This window comes from Podarcis bocagei (assembly GCF_964188305.1).
Source record: "Podarcis bocagei genome assembly, chromosome: 3".
Lineage (NCBI taxonomy): Eukaryota > Metazoa > Chordata > Lepidosauria > Squamata > Lacertidae > Podarcis > Podarcis bocagei.
Genome location: NC_138127.1, coordinates 16,793,840 through 16,814,770, shown reverse-complemented (window position 1 = coordinate 16,814,770; position 20,931 = coordinate 16,793,840). Strand labels below are relative to the sequence as shown.

General features: G+C 40.5%; 1 protein-coding gene across 2 annotated transcripts in view; it reads left to right on the top strand.

Annotated features, from left to right (window-relative positions):
* Window positions 1–20,931, top strand: part of NBAS (NBAS subunit of NRZ tethering complex) — a 186,168-nt gene that overhangs the window by 93,714 nt on the left and 71,523 nt on the right. For both annotated transcript variants that reach the window (XM_081188936.1, XM_081188935.1), the window contains exons 30-34: window positions 275–504; window positions 2,314–2,426; window positions 6,157–6,270; window positions 19,591–19,704; window positions 20,552–20,709. In XM_081188936.1, the coding sequence (XP_081045062.1) occupies window positions 275–504; window positions 2,314–2,426; window positions 6,157–6,270; window positions 19,591–19,704; window positions 20,552–20,709 (729 nt within the window). The remainder of the gene's footprint in view (window positions 1–274; window positions 505–2,313; window positions 2,427–6,156; window positions 6,271–19,590; window positions 19,705–20,551; window positions 20,710–20,931) is intronic.

Here is a 20,931-nt window from a genome sequence, read left to right as displayed (position 1 = left end):
CCCCAGATATGTCTCAGAGTTTCCTGCAGAGATTCCATTGTCAACTCTCTAGTGCTGCCTTGGTAGTCAAATGAATGGAAAGGGTTTCTTGAGGGCAGCAAATTAGATTGCATTTCCATTTCTGCACATGATTTGTCGAAATCTAATTGATATCGGTCTAGATTTAGACAAATGCTGTTCCAGATATCCTCCCCTCCACAAGCAGATAGCCATACTCAGGTATTTATCAAATAAAAAATTTGCTTGTATGACATTTGCTCTTGTCGTTCTAAAGATCTTTACAGAAAGTCTTCTGTGTTCAAGTCGACTGGAGAACATCCATTTAGCTGGGCAAATGATGCACTGCAGTGTTTGGTCAATAGACCCCCCTGTCAGTGTTGCTTCTAAAGGAAAACCACAGTACAGAGTTTGCTATGAGAAAAGCATTGAATTGGTTTTGGCTGCTAGCAGAGAATACTTCAATTCTTCAACCAGTCTAACTGATACATGCATGGATCTGGCCAGGTACATTTTATTCACCCCCCCCCCAATCTTTTAGCCTTTGGTATTTGCTTAGAAAGGCAGATCTTTTATGATTTTGTACTCTTTTGCATACTTGAGTGCTTTCCTTCGATGTTCAAGCATTTCTAAGGCAACTTGTTCTTACTAATTAGTCCCTGGTGCAATTAGAATGAGGTAATATGTCTTTTGCCTAGATTATGCTTGGCTCATCATGAAATGCAGGCACCAGCACCAATCTGCAAATACTAAAGAATGGTTTTGGAAGTGGAAATTATTCTACGTATGTAACCATTACAGCTATGAAAAACCAAGATGTTTGCTGTAAGGCCCGTAGAAGTTCAAGGGACGAAAATGAATACAGTCGTACCTTGGTTTTCGAACAGCTTAGTGCTCAAACGTTTTGGCTCCCGAATGCTGCAAACCTGAAAGTGACTGTTGGGTTTGCGGACTATTTTTGGAAGCCAAACGTCCGATGGGGCTTCCGCGGCTTCTGATTGGCTGCAGGAGCTCTCTGCAGGCAATCAGAAGCCGCACTTTGGTTTCCAAACGTTCTGGAAGTCGAACGGACTTCCGGAACGGATTCTGTTCAACTTCCAAGGTACAACTGTGTTTGTTTTGTTGAAGGAGGCAGCAGGGACCTTTGGCTTATGTGCCAAGTTTTGTCCGCCAGGCCTCCTTGTTTTACTCAACAGACTTTCCCTTCAAAATCATACCCACCTTTGAGGTGTGCAGTTGGCCGAGACGTGGATGCATGAAAGCACAATTGATAGCTGATGGTCAGGGTATTGAATCCTGTTTGGAGTGTCTGTGCAAACCTTTCTTGGCTAAAATGAAGTCCTTCCCCCCCTTTTGTTTCAGCAGAGGTTTCAATTGTACCTCCTGGAGCAAGATGTGCCTTCACTGTCCATCATAGATTCCATGAGAAAGCTGCTTTAATTGAAATAATTGTTATTCACTGTTGATGTTTTTTGTTGTTAGGAGGGACGGTTACCACCTTAGCTCAGATGAAAGCTCTCTGCTTCATTATCTAGCATTAACAATTTTCTAGTGATGCTTTCATTTAAGTGGCAATCATTTCAGAATGGTTTCTTCTCATTGATAAGATCAGCACACAATTACAAGGCGTATTTAAAAATCAAATCAAATCTGGGAGTAGAAAATTTAAGGATTAATTTTTAACATTTTAAAAGTTAGCACATCCCCACATCAGCCCCAGAAAGATATCTAAAGCACCTAAACAATTTTAATTGAATAATTTAGGTGTTATAGTTCAGCTGTTAATAGCAACCTTCACTTTCTTAATATTAGTATGTTTCTTGCCTTTATAGCAGAAGAGTTACATTTGCTGAACTGTGCAGTCATGCAATTCCACTAGAGTTTCACTTGGAGGGGGGAAAATTATGAACCTATGCCAAATGAATTTTATTTTTCCTCCTACTTCATTCATGTACAAAGTAATTGCTTGCTAAGTACAAAGCTTCTTTCTTTTGGCATGTAAAGTGCTTAGCTTTGGCCATTGATAAATTGATATTATTTACAATTAAAAAAATGCATCTGCAAAGAAATACGGGGTTATAAAGGGGATCACATTATATCAAGTGGCAAATTTTTAAGCCTTTATAATAGACCCACCACTTTGGACCCATTGTAATGCTTCACCAGTGCATGCTCTTGAGGTTTCTGTGCATAGCAACAAACCATAGTTTCGTGTTGCATGTTTATCACACTGGCCTTATATAATGAAGATGCTTCTTTTTGACTAATTGGGAAAGCTGTTTGAAATCATTAAACATTTATTTTTTTTCTTCTAAGATCCTGCTTACAGCTTATTACAGACTGCCCACCTGTTGTCCAAGAGGAGTTGGATCTTATCCGTGCTCTTAGCTATCTTGAAGAATTTGGTGTGAAAATCTTGCCATTACAAGGTAGGGTGTGATAGGGTTTGTTGAAATGTCTTGAATGCTAGTTATATAGTTTCAAATCTTCACATTTATATGTACCATGTACACAATGCTGTTTTTCTAGAAAAAAAGGTGTCAGAACTCACCATGAACACCTCCTTTGTTCTCTTAAAATGACAACGGCGCCCACCTGAGAGGTGCCAGAACTGAGTTCCGGAAAGTTCTGGCTTATAAAAAGCTCTACATATGCAACATCTTCTATCATCAATTTTCCTTACAGCATTTTTTAATAAATTGCTTGCATCAGGTATAATCCAGTTCAAGAGAAACATTTTAAAGTCTCATTGGATTTTATTAAAGAGTTATGCATCAATTTTTCCTGTTTAAATCATTTTGGTTGGCTTGCACCCACAATTGCTTCCCTTTTAAATACACACATGCACACTTAATGTATAGTTTCTTCACTCATCCCCTGCTTGTGCTGCTGTTGTGCTATTATGATTAACATAATCTCTTTACTAGTAATCTCTGCAACAGTGCTTTGAAACGCTTGGTCATTCTGACAATAGCCTGGTTGGGAGGTTTATTGATCTTCATCTTGAGTCTAGGCCTAGGGAGTGGACAAATGGGCCTTTCTATTTTATTATTTTGTCAAAGCACATGTGCCAAGAAGATTAACTCAAAATAGTTATCATAACCCGTAAGACGTCCATTGCACATCACGGCTTTGCAGTAACAATTTAGTTATGTTTGGAAGGAGGCTTTTACTGCTGTTTGAAGGTGCCTCCAGAACTTGGGCTTTTATTGATCTCTTTTATTCCCATGCTTTACTGCCCAATAAAACTCTATTTTTATTTTATAAATCATAACAGCCTTATGACAACTGACATATTTCACAGGTGCTATCCTGCATTCAACTCCTGTGACCCTCCTGTCTTCACTGTTGTGTTAATGGATTTGTACTGCTAGAAACTGGATGAATAGTCCACACATTTTTTATTTTTTAAAAAAACAACACAGTTATGTATTACATAAAGCTTTTGTGGTATTTTACGTCTACCCTTTAAAAGTCCAAACCATGTTCAGAATATGCAAGTAAAGGACTAGAATCGAGTGCTGAATTTTGAGTCTGGTGTTTCTTAAAAGTATTCTCTTATTCGGTTTTGAATGTGCACCTATTTGTTTCAATCAAGTCAACCTGTTTTTAGATATTTAATTCTGCCCGCTGGAAGCAAACATTGTAAACGGGCTTGAATAAGAAATAGTACACAGTGGTTGGTCTCCAGCTAAGTTTTACGCAAAGTAGACTCATTGAAGTTAATGAACATGACTAAGTTATGTGCATTAATTTCAGTGGGGCTACTCTAAGTAAAACTTAGTAAGTAAATAAGTAAGTAAGTAAAACTAGGTAAAACCACCCAGTGAGTTAATATGCTCAATTTGACAGCTGTTATGTTCAATAGCTTCACCCCTGATCTGATGCCCTTCAGCAAGACACTTTAGTAAAAGCCTTCATGGATCAGGTCTTTCATTTGAAACCTGGATTCTCCCTGAGGCACGTGTTCCTCGCACAGTTCTGATTAATCCTTCACAGAAAAGCCTTAACCCTAATCAGATATATAGAAGATGACGCACTGCAAGTTTGTGCTCTTTCCAAACCATTGGTACTGGGATATTTCACCAGAACACAGCAACCCTGTCTCATATACGGCTTCTTGAGCACTGAGGGCAGCCAGGGATAGTGTGAAATTGAATTATGCATTCAAATAAAACGTGCATGGATTATTATTTAAATCTTTTAATTGATTTATATTATTCTTTCTAATTGTTTCTAATATGCATTTTTTTAAAAAACCGTTTTACTTAATTGATCACCTGAGATGTTGTGAGCCACTTTGGGCACAATTTTGTGGGAAAGTGGCATACAAATGATGTTGATGGCTTATTAGTTTCTTGTTTGGCTCTCATTGCTGGGGTTTTACCTCGGCCGAAAAGCTTCAGTATTTCTGTGTGTTTGCCATTCAGTGGCATGAGGTACAGTTAAATCATGAGGTTAGCAGAGACAAAGCTCATAAGCAGGACTGAAAGAGTGAAGACAATACCAGCAAATCTTCAATTAATGGTCATGTGGTAATTCTGTGACATTATATATATATATATATATATATATATATATATATATATATATATATATATATATAAAATACACACACACACACACACACACACACATATATATATATGATCCAAAAACTGTGAACTTCCTCCCCTTTCAAACTAACTCAAGCCTCTTCCATTAGCCAAATTACATTTTGGATGTTGTCCATGGATTACAGACAACTGCTATCCTAAATGCTTGCTTGAGGGTGTATCAGGGTTGGTTCCACTTTGCCATTTCCTGCTTCATAGTTCATTCCCTGCAACCTGCCATTTTGTCTTTGCCACACCATGCCAGTCAACTGTGAATTCTTCAGTGCTGGTACAGCTTTCTGCTGTCTATTCCCCCCCCCCCCCTTGAGACATTAAAGTGCACTGTCAAGTTACTTCGTGATCCTTCTGTCACCTGAGAACGACTAATGCTGCAATTTATTTCAGAAAAAGTACCTTTTATGTCATGAATGTGCACACAAGCACATGGCTATATAACGGCGGATGAAGTGGGTCCCGAAAAGGGGACAGGGTCTGATTCTCAAATAATTGCATCCATTATGTTTTGAACACTTTAAAGACTACCACGCAGGAGCTAAAATGGGCGAAAAAGCTGCCTGTGGGTTCCTAATGCTTTAAGCTAAAACTTTCTTGACTTGGAAAGCCACTTTTAAGCATGAGTTGTTCTTCGTAGAGTGCACAGAATAATTTGTGCTGCTTCTTGCATTTGAATTTGTAGTGATCTGAACTAAGGGGAGGTAAAGGAACCAGCTTTTCATTCCCAGACACAGAGGCCTCTTTCTCAGTGAGGTGGTAGACCTGTGTCTGGGCTGTACCACCCCAGAGTGGAGGCATGCACAGGTTTGAATGTTCTCCATCTTGTTAAATGACCAACCTTTGCACATCAGTGATGATGTCCTCTATCTAAATGGAGATTCTCTGTTTGCTTTGTAACACACACACACACACACAACCTTAATAAAAACTAATTAAATTGAGATTTCCCCGCTAAAATATTTCTTGGGGCATATCTGCAGCATAAGAAACAAAACACTTTCAAAGTGTATTAATATTTTATTGAAAGAATTTCTATTATAAAATAAAGCGTAACAAAGAAAAAACGAAAAGAAAAAAGAACAAAAGTGTGCAGAAAGAAACAGTATACAAAAAAGCAGTGTAATATACTCCCATACATTATTATATAAATATATATGATGTTATTATCCTAATACATAGGCTTTTTAAAAAATGTTTTTATTAAAGATGCTATTAAAAGCCTACTACATTCTGTATAAACATTCCAAATTTTGTCTTATTTATCCAAATAAAGCCTATGTCATGAGTTGCGAGTGTTTTCATATTGTCAGTCCATTGATTGAAGAAACTTAAGCACTGGAGATACTGTTTAAAACTTCTCTCCCTCCCGCCCCAATGAGTGAATGCATTCAGTTGCAGTGGACCTTTAAACCCAGATATCGCCCCTTCCAGGAAGTTTGTAATATTTGCGTATGTAGCTTGCATGTGCACTTAACTTTTTCCTGCCTTCATAAAAAAATGCACCGTCTTTTGTGACATTGCCACTTAATATAATGTATTTTCTTACTAGTGCGCCTGTGCTCTGATCGACTCAGCCTTATCAAGGAATGTCTCCTGCAGCTGCCAACAAGCTACAAGCAATCTGCCAAGCTCTTGGGACTTGCAAATTTGCTGAAGGTTGCAGGTAAAATAAAAGCTGTAATGAAATTTATCCATGTTTTATGTTGAAGGTGTCCAGCTTTATGGGGGATTTCTTCAAGGACTTTACTCAAAGATCCTGTCTTCAGTGAAGCTTCATATATTGCATCATTGCAACCTTCCTTTCTAGATAAATACAGATTGATTGATTTCAATTTAGATATAATTTGGGATTTCACACACAGCCCTTCCAACACAAGTAGAATACACCCCAGCGAGAGTACAGTTACCACCTAGTCAGATGTTAGTATTAAATCCCACTTTAACCCGTGTCAAATACAAAAAACAGATATCCTTTCTGTGCAAACAAAATGTATTCTATATCCTATAAAAAAACGTAGGTTTTACTTGCAGTCCATCTTTAATCCTGTTGCATCGTATTAGTGAACTGATGCTATACTGTGTAAAGCTTCTTTTTAAATATATGTATCATTGTTGTTAAATCTCAAAAAAATATTCCAAGACATTTATCATCATATATAGTTTTCTCCAAACATAATAATAATTTATTATTATTTCTTCTTGACTTTCCACCCCTCCTTTCTTTATGTTTGTTTTTTAGCTGTTTTGCAATAGATCTGTTTTTATTATGTAAACTTCACTCTCATTAGTACTTTCAGTAATTCACTGCTTATATTTCAAATCCTGCCCACAACTTCACTGTGCAATGGTTCTGATGCTGGATCAAATTACGTTTTTTGTTTTGTTTTGTTGGCTAGCAAAGGTAAATATTTGATCAAACTTTAACTTGGAGAAATTGGATGAAGCTGATTTGACTATATCTTCCGCTTCCCTGTTCTTTCACATCATCATATCAAAAATGAATTGAAAAATGACATGGGTCAGATCCGGAGTTAAGTGTGTGCATTAGGGCTGCCAGAAGCAAGCAGTCCCATACATTCCTTCCCATGGCAGCTTTCTAGTCCCCTGAAAATGTTGCGCTGAGGTTTGGGGCCACGTTTTGAAGTGGGTACACTGCAGCTTGTGAAGCTCAGGAGAGAAGGGGGGGACAGCTGCTGTGAAGATAAAGAGCGGGGAAATCAGCTTGGGCCAGCTTAACTCCAGAGCCAAACTGTTATTATGTAATAATGTTGTTGATACCCTGCTATCACCGTACACAGAGCCTTGCCAAGTAATTTAAGCAAAACACAAGTTCCTGTACAGTGGAGCTCACACTGTGTTTGTTGTCTTGGACTAGTAAATGGCACAAACACCTTGGGTTACAGGCTCCGCTATCCTGGAAGTAGTACCTTGGGTTAAGAACTTTGTCCCAGGATGAGGACAGAAATCGTGTGCCGGTGGCACAGTAGCAGCGGGAGGCCCCATTAGCTAAAGTGGTACCTCAGGTTAAGAACAGTTTCAGGTTAAGAATGGACCTCCAGAACGAATTAAGTTTGTAACCAGAGGTACCACTGTAAAGGTAAAGATAAAGGACCCCTGGATGGTTAAATCCAGTCAAATGCGACTCTGGGGTTGCGGCGTTCATCTCACTTTCAGGCCGAGGGAAAGTGGACAGTTTTCTGGGTCATGTGGCCAGCATGACTCCAGCTGCTTAAAACAGGTAACACAGAGAATCCATGTGGTTGTTGGTGGTGGTAGTGTTCAAATCAGACCATTAGCCTTTGGCAGTCTTCCCTAACCTCCAGCTGTTCTGAACTGCAGTCAGCTATTTCTCATCATTGGCCATGCTAGCTGCGGCTTATGGGAGTTGTAGTCCAAAACATCTGGAGGGCACCAGGTCGGGGAAAGCTGGCCCGTGTGATTGCCATCACACTTCAGCACATCTCCTTTGCCAATCTTTACAACCCTCCATGATTCAAAGGACAGTTTGCTGAAGCGGGGAGCATCCTCTGCTTTTGCAGCCCTGGGAAATCAGGTCTCTAAATCCAGTGGTTGTCAGTCTGCCCCTGTGCTGCCTTGCTCATGTGATTAAAATCAACACAGGGTGTTGATTGGGAGTAAGTCTCAGTGGTCAGTGTGGCTGGGTGGTATGCATCGTTTGAAGTCGATATTGCGATATCAGTTTCATAATTTTGAGCCTGGCAATATATTGTGAATCATGATGTCTTGTCTGTGCGTGCGTGCAAAAATCACGATGCAGGAAAAAACGTGAAGCCCACCAGTGCCTCTACATAGCTCCATCCATATTTCAGACATCGTGAATATAGCACGATGTTTAGCTGGTGATATATCACAGTGTTGAAAACCAGATATTGCCCTGACCCTAGTGCTTAGGAGACACGCTTACTGTTTATTTCCTTTTCAAAAACCTCAGTGAAAATGTGACTTTTACCTCAGGTATCTGTGAGGTGGATTTAAGGATGCCGGGAGGTGGTTTAGTTTTTTAAAAAATATCATTCGGAGTAAGCTTAAGCCATGGGTTTACTTGAATGAGTTAAGTAATAATAATCCTGGTTGAATTCTGTATCTAAAAAAAAGAAAACAAATCACTTAGTGACTTTATTTTGGTTATAGTAGGCAGTGTTTTTGCCTTTAAACATATCCTCATGGAGTCATTGTTCATCAGTCCTGCTGGTTTCATAATATAAGTAGGAATAATCCCATTTTTTGTCATTAATGTTTATCACAGCAGCGTCTGAATCTGTTCACTTTTGACATGAGTAAAAAATGCACCACCATGGGCCTCAGTTCTCAGATTCTTTGAATCCCTGTATTTCTTTGTTACACAAATTCATTTAGAAGACTGCATCTCCCTGAGGGGCAGCTATAACTCTGTGTAATTTCTTATCCAGCTATTTTGTATACCTTCCTACCTCCCACACAGGATACTTGAGAGTGTAATAGATCGTTAGTTTGAAGCACACTGCAAACTTTAGATAACTATCAAAGACTTTAATTAGGCTTCTGCTCTTTAAATTATGCTATGCTGGATATGTTCTTGCCCTTCACATTAAAGTCTACAGCAGCTTGCAAATACTCAGGAAAACCTAGGTGTTCCTTGCATTCTGTTCTTGGTGGCTTGTTAGAACATTTATTTTAATTATAGACTGCCTTCCTCCTGAAGCAATAATAGCGTTTTTATATAAAAGCAGCATAAATATATCCTCTTAAATCATCAAAGAGGAAAACATCTTGAACCCTCTTTTATTGCTGCTGGAGGTCTACTTTGAGGAAGGAACGTGCAGCCCTGCCCAGCTAGTTAGTCACAAATCTACAGCAACCACTCCTTGCACTTTTTCTCTTTCCCCTCTGGGTTTGCAATGTTGTGTGTGTCAGAGAGAGAGAGAGAACACAAGATGGCTACTTGGCTAAGGGCCACCGCTTGCTGTGTGGGTCTCTACTACCACCATTCCCCAGTCTTTCAGAAAGAGAGAGAGAGATAGAATAGTCTTAACAGTATTTACAAAACACATTTATGATTTCTTTCTCTCTCTTTTTTGGAAATAGTATCCCCTGCAGTTCAACAGCAAGGCAGCTTACAGCAACCCCCGCCCCCAATGCACAATAAAATTGGGATAGTGAAATGTAATTAATTACAGATAGCTAAAAGAAATGAGAGAAACAGCAAAACAAACCTCAGCAGCAGCAGAACGATTGAAACAACTAGTTCCTCAAAGAACAGCATTAGAAACTGAGATATGAAAGCCAGGAGCTAAATGGCACCTTAAACCTAGGTTGCGGGTGCAACAACAGAATGTCTAGACTTGTCTTTTTTACAACAAGTATGCAAAGCCAAAAGCGAACAAACTGCAGCTAAATCTTACGTCGGTTTTTCACATGGTCTAGTCCAGGCATAGGCAAACTCCAGCCCTCCAGATGTTTGGGACTACAATTCCCATCACCCCCTAGCTAACAGGACCAGGGTCAGAGATGATGGGAATTGTAGTCTCAAACATCTGGATGGCTGGAGTTTGCCTATGCCTGGTCTAGTCTTTCCGCTGCCCGCCTGCCCCCTAATATTCTTAAGAGGGTCTCTTCTCCAGTCTTCGGAGAGTAGCTGGAAGTGGGGAGGCAGAAAAAGGTCCTCCTTTCCTTCCACTCTGCAGTTTTAATCTGAAGTCTTAGGTGAGCTCAGAAACTGCTTGCGCTAAGGAAATTCCCTGTCCCAAAATGCGCCTAGAGCAAGGGGAATTTCACACACTGCCAGAGAGGGAGCCGACTAGGTGAACTTGACCAGGCTTTCCAAATGAGGGAGTTGACACCTTCAGAGGTCTTGGTTCCTCTGAAGGCAAAGAGACGATGTTCAAAGCCTCCAATGATTAATGGTGAAACCAGTCTCTAAGGGGGGAATAGTTGGTCCTGGTACCAAGCCATTCATTTATTATTATTTTTTAAATCTTCATTAAATGTTCAACACATCTTTACACAACAGTTTACCGTGTTACAATTTATGCACATACACTACATGGAAAAAAGAAAAATACAACAAAAAATAGAGGAGAAGAAAAAAGAAAAGAAAAAATAAAGATAAGAAAGAATAAAGATAAGAAATATAAAATAAACTTGCGATTGTTCTAAAAAAACTGAATCTCATTTGTTATTTCTCACACAGTATCATGTTATTGTACTTTGTTTCCTTAATTTCCTTCAGAGAAAAATTCTTTAGTTTATTATCTATACATTACAAGAATCATTCAAGGTCTGCCAGGAGATTTTTGCTATCATAGTAGTTTTTCTAATATTCTTTAAATACTATCCATTCTTTATTCACCCTTTGCATTGAGTACGCTCTGACTCTCCCCGTCGTTATTGGCCATTGGATGTATTCTGCCATTTTTACCTGCTCTTTTCACCTTACTCTTTATGTACGCAACATCTGCAGCCAGGATTCTGGTCGCAATGAATTGGAAGAGTGACATTACACCTACCAAGTCAGAATGGCAGGTACCAAGCCATTCATGGGTTAACTCATGCAAACCAGCATGCATTCATGAGTTAATACATGCAAATTGCTCCTGTCTGGAAGCTCTGCAGCCTGCTGGAGCAATATGCTTCGGAAAGCTGCCCCAGCATTTTGCACCAGCTAAAGCTTCTGAGTTCTTTCCATGAGCAATCCCACTTAGAGCACGTTGTAGAAAGGGAAAATGGATGTGACAACCACGGCAGGTTTAACTGCAAACAGACCTGCCTTCTCCAGGTGTTTGAACCTTGGCTCTCCTTATTCATTGTGAGGAATGCCTTTCTTGGTGACCTACATGTTCTCGGATGGGGCACTTGATAGCTAGGTACAATGGCCGCCTCAAATCTTTAAGGCTGCAGTCCTATACACACACCTATGGAAAAGTCCTATTAAGCTTGATGGGACTTACTTCTCACTGGACATATATAAAATTGCACTGTACGGGTTTTATAGATCAAAACCAGCTCTTCCGATTGTGCTCTCCCCCCTCCCCCAAAGGGGAGCCTAGCAAATTCACTTTAACCACTTCTTCCTTTCCCCAGGCGGGAAAATCAGCAGAAGATTTAGGGAAGACAGGATTGCCAGTACGGCCAGATTGTGGTAGCCAAGCATGAACGATGGTCTTGGGTCTTTAGAATAACAGCTTGTAAAGGCTTACAGCTGAAATGTGAACCTCATCTTTTTGACTCCTGTACTTTGGCTTAAAGAAAAATGCCAAATTGCTGCAGAATGTGTTAACAAATCGCAAGAGTGGCAGCAGCGATTGTCACAGTGCGATTTCAGACAATTGCTGTCGGAAACTGGTTGTCAGACAAACTTGAAGAATTTTATTTTCAAAGAACTTCGTCCAGTAAAGCACTATTTGCCTCAAATGTTGTTGCATCCGAAGCACTCCTAAGGATAAGCGCATGCATATATATATATATATGTATATGTGTGTGTGTGTGTGTATAAATGTGAACTTTGTTTCTAACAGCACAGAACGTTTGAGATTTACAGTGGTTTAGCTTAATTTTAAAAGAAGCAGATTACCGTATTTTTCTGTGTATAAGACGCCTCCATGTATGACGACCCCTATTTTTTTTAACCCAAAATTAAGAAAATGCACTATCCGTGTATAAGACGACCCCTTATTTTAAACTTCAAAAAATTAGGAAAAAATATAGTCTTATACATGGAAAAATACGGTAATTTTAAAATTCCCAAGAAATAGCCTAAAAAACTAAAGCTGATTCTGGACGGTTTCCCCCCTCCTTTTTCATACCAATACAACTAGCACTGTTCTTCCTCTAATACTCTTATGCTGGATATAAAGCATCCATATTCAGCTTTCAAGAGTGCAACTCCCTAAATTGGTTAATAAACTCTTGCAGTGCATGGCCTCTAATGGAAACGCTGACAAAGCTTTTACTATATTATGTGAATGTTGCCTCCAATAAAACTTAATGGCACCTATAAACCATGGCCATAAATTAAAATGTAAAAATCAAGATTACACTTATTTGTTCTTTATTATATGAGGGCGGAAGGTGCTGTTCCATATAACCAAGAGCGTTCCATATAACCTGTAGTGTTCTCTGCTATAAGAATAAGAGTAGCAAAAGGGAGCTATTACAGCACGGCTTGGGCATACTTAAAACCAATGTTTCCTCACCTTACCTCATTTCTGGCATTGTGTGCGATTGTTGCTAGTAAGTTGGATGTTCAAGGAGTTGGGACACTGCTTTGGGTTTTCTGAAGCAAACTCTGGTTAAAGTAAACCTAAGCTCCTGCAGCCAATCGGAAGTCGTGGAAGCCCCGTCAGACATTTGGGTTCCAAAAAATGTTTGCAAACCAGAACGTTTGCAAACCGGACTGGTTTGAAAACCAGTCACTTCTGGTTTTGCAGAGTCCGGGAACCAAATGGTCTGAGTAGGAAGGCGTTTGGGATCCAGGGTACGACTGTACCTCTATATGGTTTGCAACATCCTAAAAAATATCACAAATAAAAGTAAAATGCCAAAAAATACAGTATAAAATACAGTTTTTAGAGTGGCACAGGCAATATACCCTCTGAAACATCTATATAAAATATAACAACTAACACATAGGGACCATGATAACTACTGGCAGATCCAGAATACTGAAATTCAGCAGAGACAGCGAGACCCACATACCATACAGTATATACAAGTGTGTGTTTATAGGTCTGCTATCTCACCTGTAACACTGAACATAGGTGGGGAAGAATCCCACATTTGATAGGTGGGGGCAAGTTATCCCATGCAACCCTCCCCGATTCCAAGCATTACTGGATATCTAAACAGAGCATAATGTTAAGTGTGTCTCTTCACTTAACATTTTATGATTATTTTTTAAAGAAGATAATTATTGGAATTTTAGAAAGTGGGAAGGAAGGAGTTTCTTCTTCTGTAGTCCTGATGAAATTTGCTCCATTGGAAATCTGGCTGGGACACTAAATCAGATGGCAGGATGCCTTGACTTCCCCTGCCCATCTGCCAAGGGTGCTTTCCAGCCCAAAGGAAAGCACACAGCAGAATTAACACTTTTGTTGTCAAAGAATGCAGTTGCTTCTACAGCTCCGGAGACCTACGCACACCAGTCTAGCATCTAGGCAGCTATTTCCAGGTCCGCCGTCTATAGAGCAGTTGCCGAAACTGAGGACCCTTACTCCTCCACCAGTATATGTACCTTCTCCAAACAGGCTGTACTCACGTAGCCGGAGACTATGCCTGCATGCAAGCTGCCTCTGCTTTTTCTATTTCAGTTCTCTCCTGGTTCCGGGAGACAGTGGTGCATTTACCTGCCCTGCCTCTTCCTCCTCCTCCTCTTCCTCCATCTCTGAAGTTTCCCCTGCCCCTGATGTTTGCCTCCTGGTGGGTACAGGTCCCCACAGACCACCACCCCCTCTCCCAGATCAGTCCCCCTTCCCCTAGTTCACACACACCAATGTCCTGCCAGTCCCTTGCACCATTGCTATCTCCCATAACATTAAGCATAAACATCAGGAATCCTGTTGATCTTCTGGCAAGAACCCCTTTAGCATTCCTTGCCCTCCAGGAATTTCAGACATCATATCTGAGATCTTTGTGACTACCTTCCCATCTCTGTCCGTCAATTGAGGCCTTCTAAAACCACCCCCAAGATCTTTTCTTGGAGCTGGTTGAGCAATATTGTTCATCATCTTTATTTTTGAGTGTTGCAAAAGGCAGAAAGCTTCCATGCCACTCTATCTCCAGCTGTTTTCGGATTACAGCTCCCATCATCCCTAGATAGGAGGACCAGTGGTCAGGGATATGGGGAATTGGAGTCCCAAAACAGCTGGAGAACCTAGTTTTCGAAACACTGGCTTAGATCTTTGTTAAAGGTTATCTGGTGGGAGCATCCCATAGGCAGAGATCGGCTAAAGGCATTCCTATGTCACAGAACAGGGACAGCATTTAGCACCAGTTTCTTTGCTCCTTGAAAATCTGCTCCAGTGGTTTGGAGGACCCTCTGGAACAGTATAAGGAGCATGCAAAAGTCCCCTTGCCCATACTCCATTGAGACCTTCTGCTGGATGCCAGTCTCCGCAAGGAATGAAAAGAGGCCTTCTGCTCCCGGGGCCTATATTTTCCTCAAACATCTACTTTTAACGGATAAATTCTGTAACATATATGCATTTGGAGGGCAATTTCAAAGGTGCAGGGAATCTAGGACCACTTATCTTTTGACAAAGCAATCTTGAGCAGTGATTCTTAATTACTGTTTGTTTATTGCCTCATAACGTTAAAAAGACCTGGCACAAATGTTATTCAGGGCTGCCACAAGCTGCAAGAATTGCTATTTGAGTCATTAATTTCAGAAATCTTTTCTAATTAATTTTTGCTTCAAAATGACAGTGACATTCATGGGAATGAAATTAGTTTAGCAAGCTAATGCCAGCTCCGGCACTGGTGATTAAAAGAGGTTTTCTGCCCCCGAATCTGAAGAGAAATTGTTACATTCTGAGCAGTAAGTAAAGATGCAACCTTTATTATCGGCAGATATCTGTTCCCTCCAAAGTCTTTATAGATGATGATTGGGTTTTGGTTTTGGTACAAGGATTGTATACCCAGGTTTCACCCCTCTTCTGAGCACTTCCGTTTTGTGGAAAGTGATAATTTTTTTGCAACAATTTCGGTAGTTAGTATGGGGAATACGACTGCAGGAACCTCCCACTGTTCTTCAGTGGTTCTGGTGTTGAGCAGCAGGTAGACTCATATTTTAAAAATCACCAAAGGCATCAGCTCTACATTTCTGCAATAAAATATTCTAGACAGGTCAATCTCGAATTCCTTTAGAATGGCCTAGCTCAGAGCGAGTGTTTCCACCTGAAGCAATTTCAGATGTGCAAAGGTTTTTCCCAACGAGGGGCATTGCAGCCCATGCGTAATGCAGGGCAGCGAGCTTTTACTGCCTACAAGAGCTGTCCCTCAGCCAAGCAAATCAATCATGCTGCTACATAGAAATTTGTTTGGACCTAAGGCCCTATTGCACTGGCTTGCAGATTCGGCATTTGGTATATGAACTCTGCAGGTGGTAGTAGCTTAGCAGAAATCCTTCCCTAGGGATGTTTTCCACTCTTTCCCAGATATCATCAGTTAAGAATGTCCTTCACTTGAACCAGTGGGAAACAAGACTGTTATAAATTTTCATTCTCAGCTGTTTGGGGGGTGGGGTGGTCTATTCAGACAGTAATTAGGATTATATATTACTCGTGAACCCACACGTGCCGGGTGTGGTAGAACAACCTTTTCTTATCATCCATGGTGGTAGCTGTTCTTTAACAGGTCACAGTTGTAATTTTACCAATTGGAGCCTCCTTTATGGAGTGGTTTGGGTTTTTCTTTTTCTTTTTTGCATTCGTAGTTCATGACTGTTCCAAGCTCTGGGCTCAGCATGAGATGAAGTCCTTCCCTCTGGTATCATCTGCAGTGTGACTTAGCCTCTCCTCAGCAGGCAAATCCTGCCATACAAGAGCTCCCTATCCCATAACCACTCCAAGTAGACTTCATCATTTAATCAGTTAGATTGGTTGATTAGCTGATCAAAAGTGTGTGTGTGTGTGTGTGTGTGTGTGTTTCAAGGCAGTAAATTCACAGGGCATCCAAATTTTCAAAGTGTATTGTTTTGAATAGAACTACATACTAAAAACTTGCAGATGGCAACCGCCATTTTAAGAAGCATCCCTCCGCTTTCACACACAAGGAGGAATGCGTATTCTAAGATGATTTAGCTGATGATTCCTATAACATATGGGCGCATCACGTAAACAACAAAGGAAATACTCACTGTTGTTTTACTCATGCAAATGCCTAAAACCCACATGGTTTGTTTGAAGGGAGATGTTCTTAATATTTGTTGGCCGTACCAGATTTCCCTTCACGTGGAATGATGTTGCTGTTGTTTGAGGGGAAACGATGCTTGAAATGTCTTTCTGGATGCCCAGTGCATAGCCTTGCAGTGTCCAAGTGTTCAAATGTTCTAATAAAGGAGAGATGGACAGGCCCAGGGGAGGGGAATGTGGCCCTCCAAAGTTACCGATCTGGCCCTTGGAAGGGTCTGCAGCCACACCTCTTCATTGACCACCCTGGCCCTGCCTCTTGCCATCTTTGAGTGTGTCGTTTTTTGCCTGGCTGTCATGTGTCCTCACACTCTGATATGCCTCTTTCTTTCCCGGATGGAAGATTGTGTGTGTGCGTGTGTGCGCACCTGCAAACTACCCTACCGTGAAAAGGTAAAATTTGCATGCATTGCTCCATCCACCTTCGCCTCACCCACCATTGAAATATGGTCCAGAGGGGAATTCTTCCCTTAGACTCCTGTTTCTGAAGATGAAGATGAAGGACTATATGGAACTTGCCGAACTGACTGGGAGACTCCGAGACCAGAGAGAAGAAATGGTGGAAGACTGGAAGAAGTTTAAGGAATATTTGAAAAAATATGCTAATATTTAAACCCTAGAATAGCTTGGGAAGTGGATATGGGCTGTAGGGTTAGAAGTAGAAGATAGGGTATTTCAAAATAGTATTATTTGTAAGTGATAAAATGTGAAGTTATTTTAAGTATGATTTAAAAAATGATGGTTAAAAATTATGATATATGTAAACTGCTAAAGATGAAATAAAATGAAAATCAGATAGGTGGGACTTGGGGAAGCCAACTTAACAATGTTTAGGAAAATAAGGGTATGACAAGAATTTGTTCGTATTGTTTGTCTTTTCTGTCTGTGTTTTTTATTTGTGTTATAAAATGAATAAAAAAATCTTGGGGGGAAAAATAGACTCCTGTTTCTGTTTTAGTGTTTTTCCTATGTTATCATTTGAGAAACCAGGGAGGATGAGCAGAGTCTTTGTGTGTCCTTTGCAAATTATTTAAACTCTTCCCGCAGATGCATGCAGTCTTCTTCAGAACAGCAGACAGGACCACCTGCCCGGTTCTGGATGTTCCATGTCTTAAGACATAGCACTTGATCAGTGTTTAAACAGCAAAGGAGATTCAGGAGGGAGAAGATTGTTAAGGCCTCATTGCGTCCTTTTAAAGTGGCAATTTGACTTTTTAAATTGTACCTGTCAGGCGTTCAAGCATAAAACTGTCATTAGGAAACAATTTTGCTTTTATAGTCCTTAACGATATGTACATACGCACACTTTTCAATGCAGGATTCCATGAGGCTGTCACAGGGCTGGTTTGATTGGAAGAATGAAAGGGAGGTACTTGAAAAATCTTCAGCGGGGTATGGCTTCAAGCAACGCCATTCTGAAGCCTGCAGGAAAAGCTCATTAAATTAAATTGAACAATTCAAACTGCATGTTTCAGGAGCTCCAGTCATGATGCTTTTAGTATACAGTGGTACCTCAGGTTAAGAACTTAATTCATTCCGGAGGTCCATTCTTAATCTGAGGTACCACTTTAGCTAATGGGGCCTCCCACTGCTGCCGCATGATTTCTGTTCTCACCCTGAAGCAAATTTCTTAACCTGAGGTACTATTCCTGGGTTAGCAGAGTCTATAACCTGAAGCATCTGTAACCTGAGGTACCACTGTACCAGCAAGGAGCAGAAACGAGAGGAAACTGTCAGGGAAAAGGAGACTGTCACAGGATAATTCCTGCATTTTTGATAACTCTTGTAAAAATACGTGGAGCAAGAAAGAGGCTACAGTTGTCGTTGCTGCTAACTTCGCTTCGGCAAACCGCTCATGCTCCATTAAGGAAAAGTAATTTCTCCCCCACATCTAAGTACGTCCACGTTCCTTTCAAACAGAAACAAATCATTCTTTATTTATTGCCTTAGCGGATACCTGAGGAACAATTTAAAAAACTTACATTAAGCACTCACATTGGGCTATGGATCCTTCCATTCTCTCATGGCGGTTGAGAGGCTCGTCTCCCAGTTGGGTTTTAAATCTATTAGGAAAAGTGTAGGACCCCATGGAAGCCACATGCATTTCACCTCAGCTGCAATGGTTTTAAAGGTCACAATTGCTAGATAGTCCTAATTTTGAAGTTATCCCTTATTTTAGAACGGGGAACCTGCGGTGCACCAGATGTTGTACACCACACATTTAAAACACATCCCACTACCCCAAAGAATCCTGGGAGCTGTGATTTGTTCAGGATGCTGTGAATTGCAGCATTGTGAGGGGCAAACTACAGTTCCCAGGATTATTTGTAGGATGAATGTGCTTTAAATGTCTACTGTGTGTGCAGCCTAGGACTGCCAGCTCCAGCCAACATGGCCAATGGTCAGGCATTCAAGTCAACAACACATGGAAGGCCACAGGTTCCTCACCTTCCAGAACAGTTTCCTGAACTTGGGTCTCCAGCTGTTTTGGGACTATAGTTTCCATAATCCCTGACCACTGGCCCTGCTAGCTAGGGATAAAGGGAGTTATAGTCCAAAAGCAGCTGGAGACCCAAGTTTGGGAAACTCTGCTCTAGAATGTACTATACTTGTATATAACAGTCTTGGAGTGTGGCCTAAGGCTCGCAACTACCTCTTTGGTTTTGTGAAGACACAAAAATAAATGTGCTTCAAGTTAAGTATTTTCGGGTTGCACTCCGTGGCGACCCAGAAGTAACGGTCAAAATGACGTCACGTGCATACATGGAAACGGCGGGACGCGGGTTGTGTTCGCTTCAGGATGCGAACGGGGCTCCAGAACGGATCCCGTTCGCATCCCGAGGTACCACTGTAGTGGGAGATTCAGGGTCTGAATAGGCTCTGGTTTGGAGCTTTAAAATGAACTATTTTGGTCGATTTGCTTGGTGGCACCTCTTCCTCTTCCTGCTATCGCCATCCTTTGCATTGTGTTCACACATAATTGTGTGGGCCGCCCATTACATTCTTCGTTACTTATTTATTATTACTAATCCGATGTTGATTTTCTAATCGTTTAACAATAATTATGCTAACTTTTGTAGGTGATGACCAGATGGAGAGAAAAGGACAAGTTTTGATTCTGTTAGTTGAACAAGCTCTTCAATTTCAGGATTACAAAGCAGCAAATATGCATTGCCAGGAGCTTATGGCTTCAGGTGGGAATGAATTTCCTCTTCTCCCCCCTCCCCAACCTCCCCCCAAAAAATTATCTTGTGGATTTTCTGACATTGTATAAAATGGCAAATATTTTGAGAGGAGCCTGATGAAGTCATTATCAGAGTAGAGCCACTGAATCCAAGGGACTTGAGAAACGATTAATTTAAACAGTCTATTTCAGCGCATTTACTGTAGAATATAAATTGGATGAATAAAACTCTTTATCCTTATGCAAGCTGGCAAATTACTGTTTTTTGAATGCATCAGCCTCAAAGTTGGATACATGAGGTTCCTCTTTTTGTTCTATTTTTTGAAGCAATTCATGGTGATGTCTGCTGCAGGGTGATGGAAGTTGTGTAGTAATGAAATGTAGTTGGGTTCTATACAGAAAGAATAAATTGAAGGCAGGATGGTGTCTCTGATAGCTAATGTACAGACATGATCATGTTTCTGAGCTGTTAAAATTCATATGCAGGGTACAGAATCAATGTATCTGATATGGAATGAGGTCAGGCTTTCATAACCATTCCAGGCAGCCCTGTTCAGGGAAGTTTTTAATGTATGATATTTTAGTGTTTTTTTGGTTTTTGTGGAAGCCGCCCAGAGTGGCTGGGGAAGCCCAGCCAGATGGGCGGGGTACAAATAATAAATTATTATTATTATTATTATTATTATTATTGAAAACTGAATTGTGGTACTCTTCAAATTTGAAATGCTGGTGTAATTTCAATTTCTGATTGATTGATTGATTGATTGATTGTAATCTCAGTCCTTAATTTGAGTTTTCTCAATCTTTGATCTTAATTTCAGTTTTGTAATTGTTTTGTTTTGTTTCATCCGTATCAGGGTACTCTAACAGTTGGGAGGTTTGCAGCCAGTTAGGACAAGCCGAAGGTTACCAAGACATGGCCGTCCGACAGGAGCTCATAGCCTATGGTTTGACACATTGTCCCCCAAGTGCCATTGAACCGCTTCTGGCAGCGAGCAGTGCTCTGCAAACTGAGGTCTGTCTAGATTCTCTAAAAGCCTTGTTTAAAATGCACAACGAAACAAAAATAAATCTGTTCTGAAGTCATATCTCCTATGCTTTGTTGCTACTGGACTGAAATACTGCTTTTAGCAAATACCTGGGTTGAAATCTTGTTCCTTATATATACTGTATTATTCTATGTATAAGGCTAGGTTTCCCCCTAAAAAATAATGTCAAAAATTTGGGGGCATCTTAT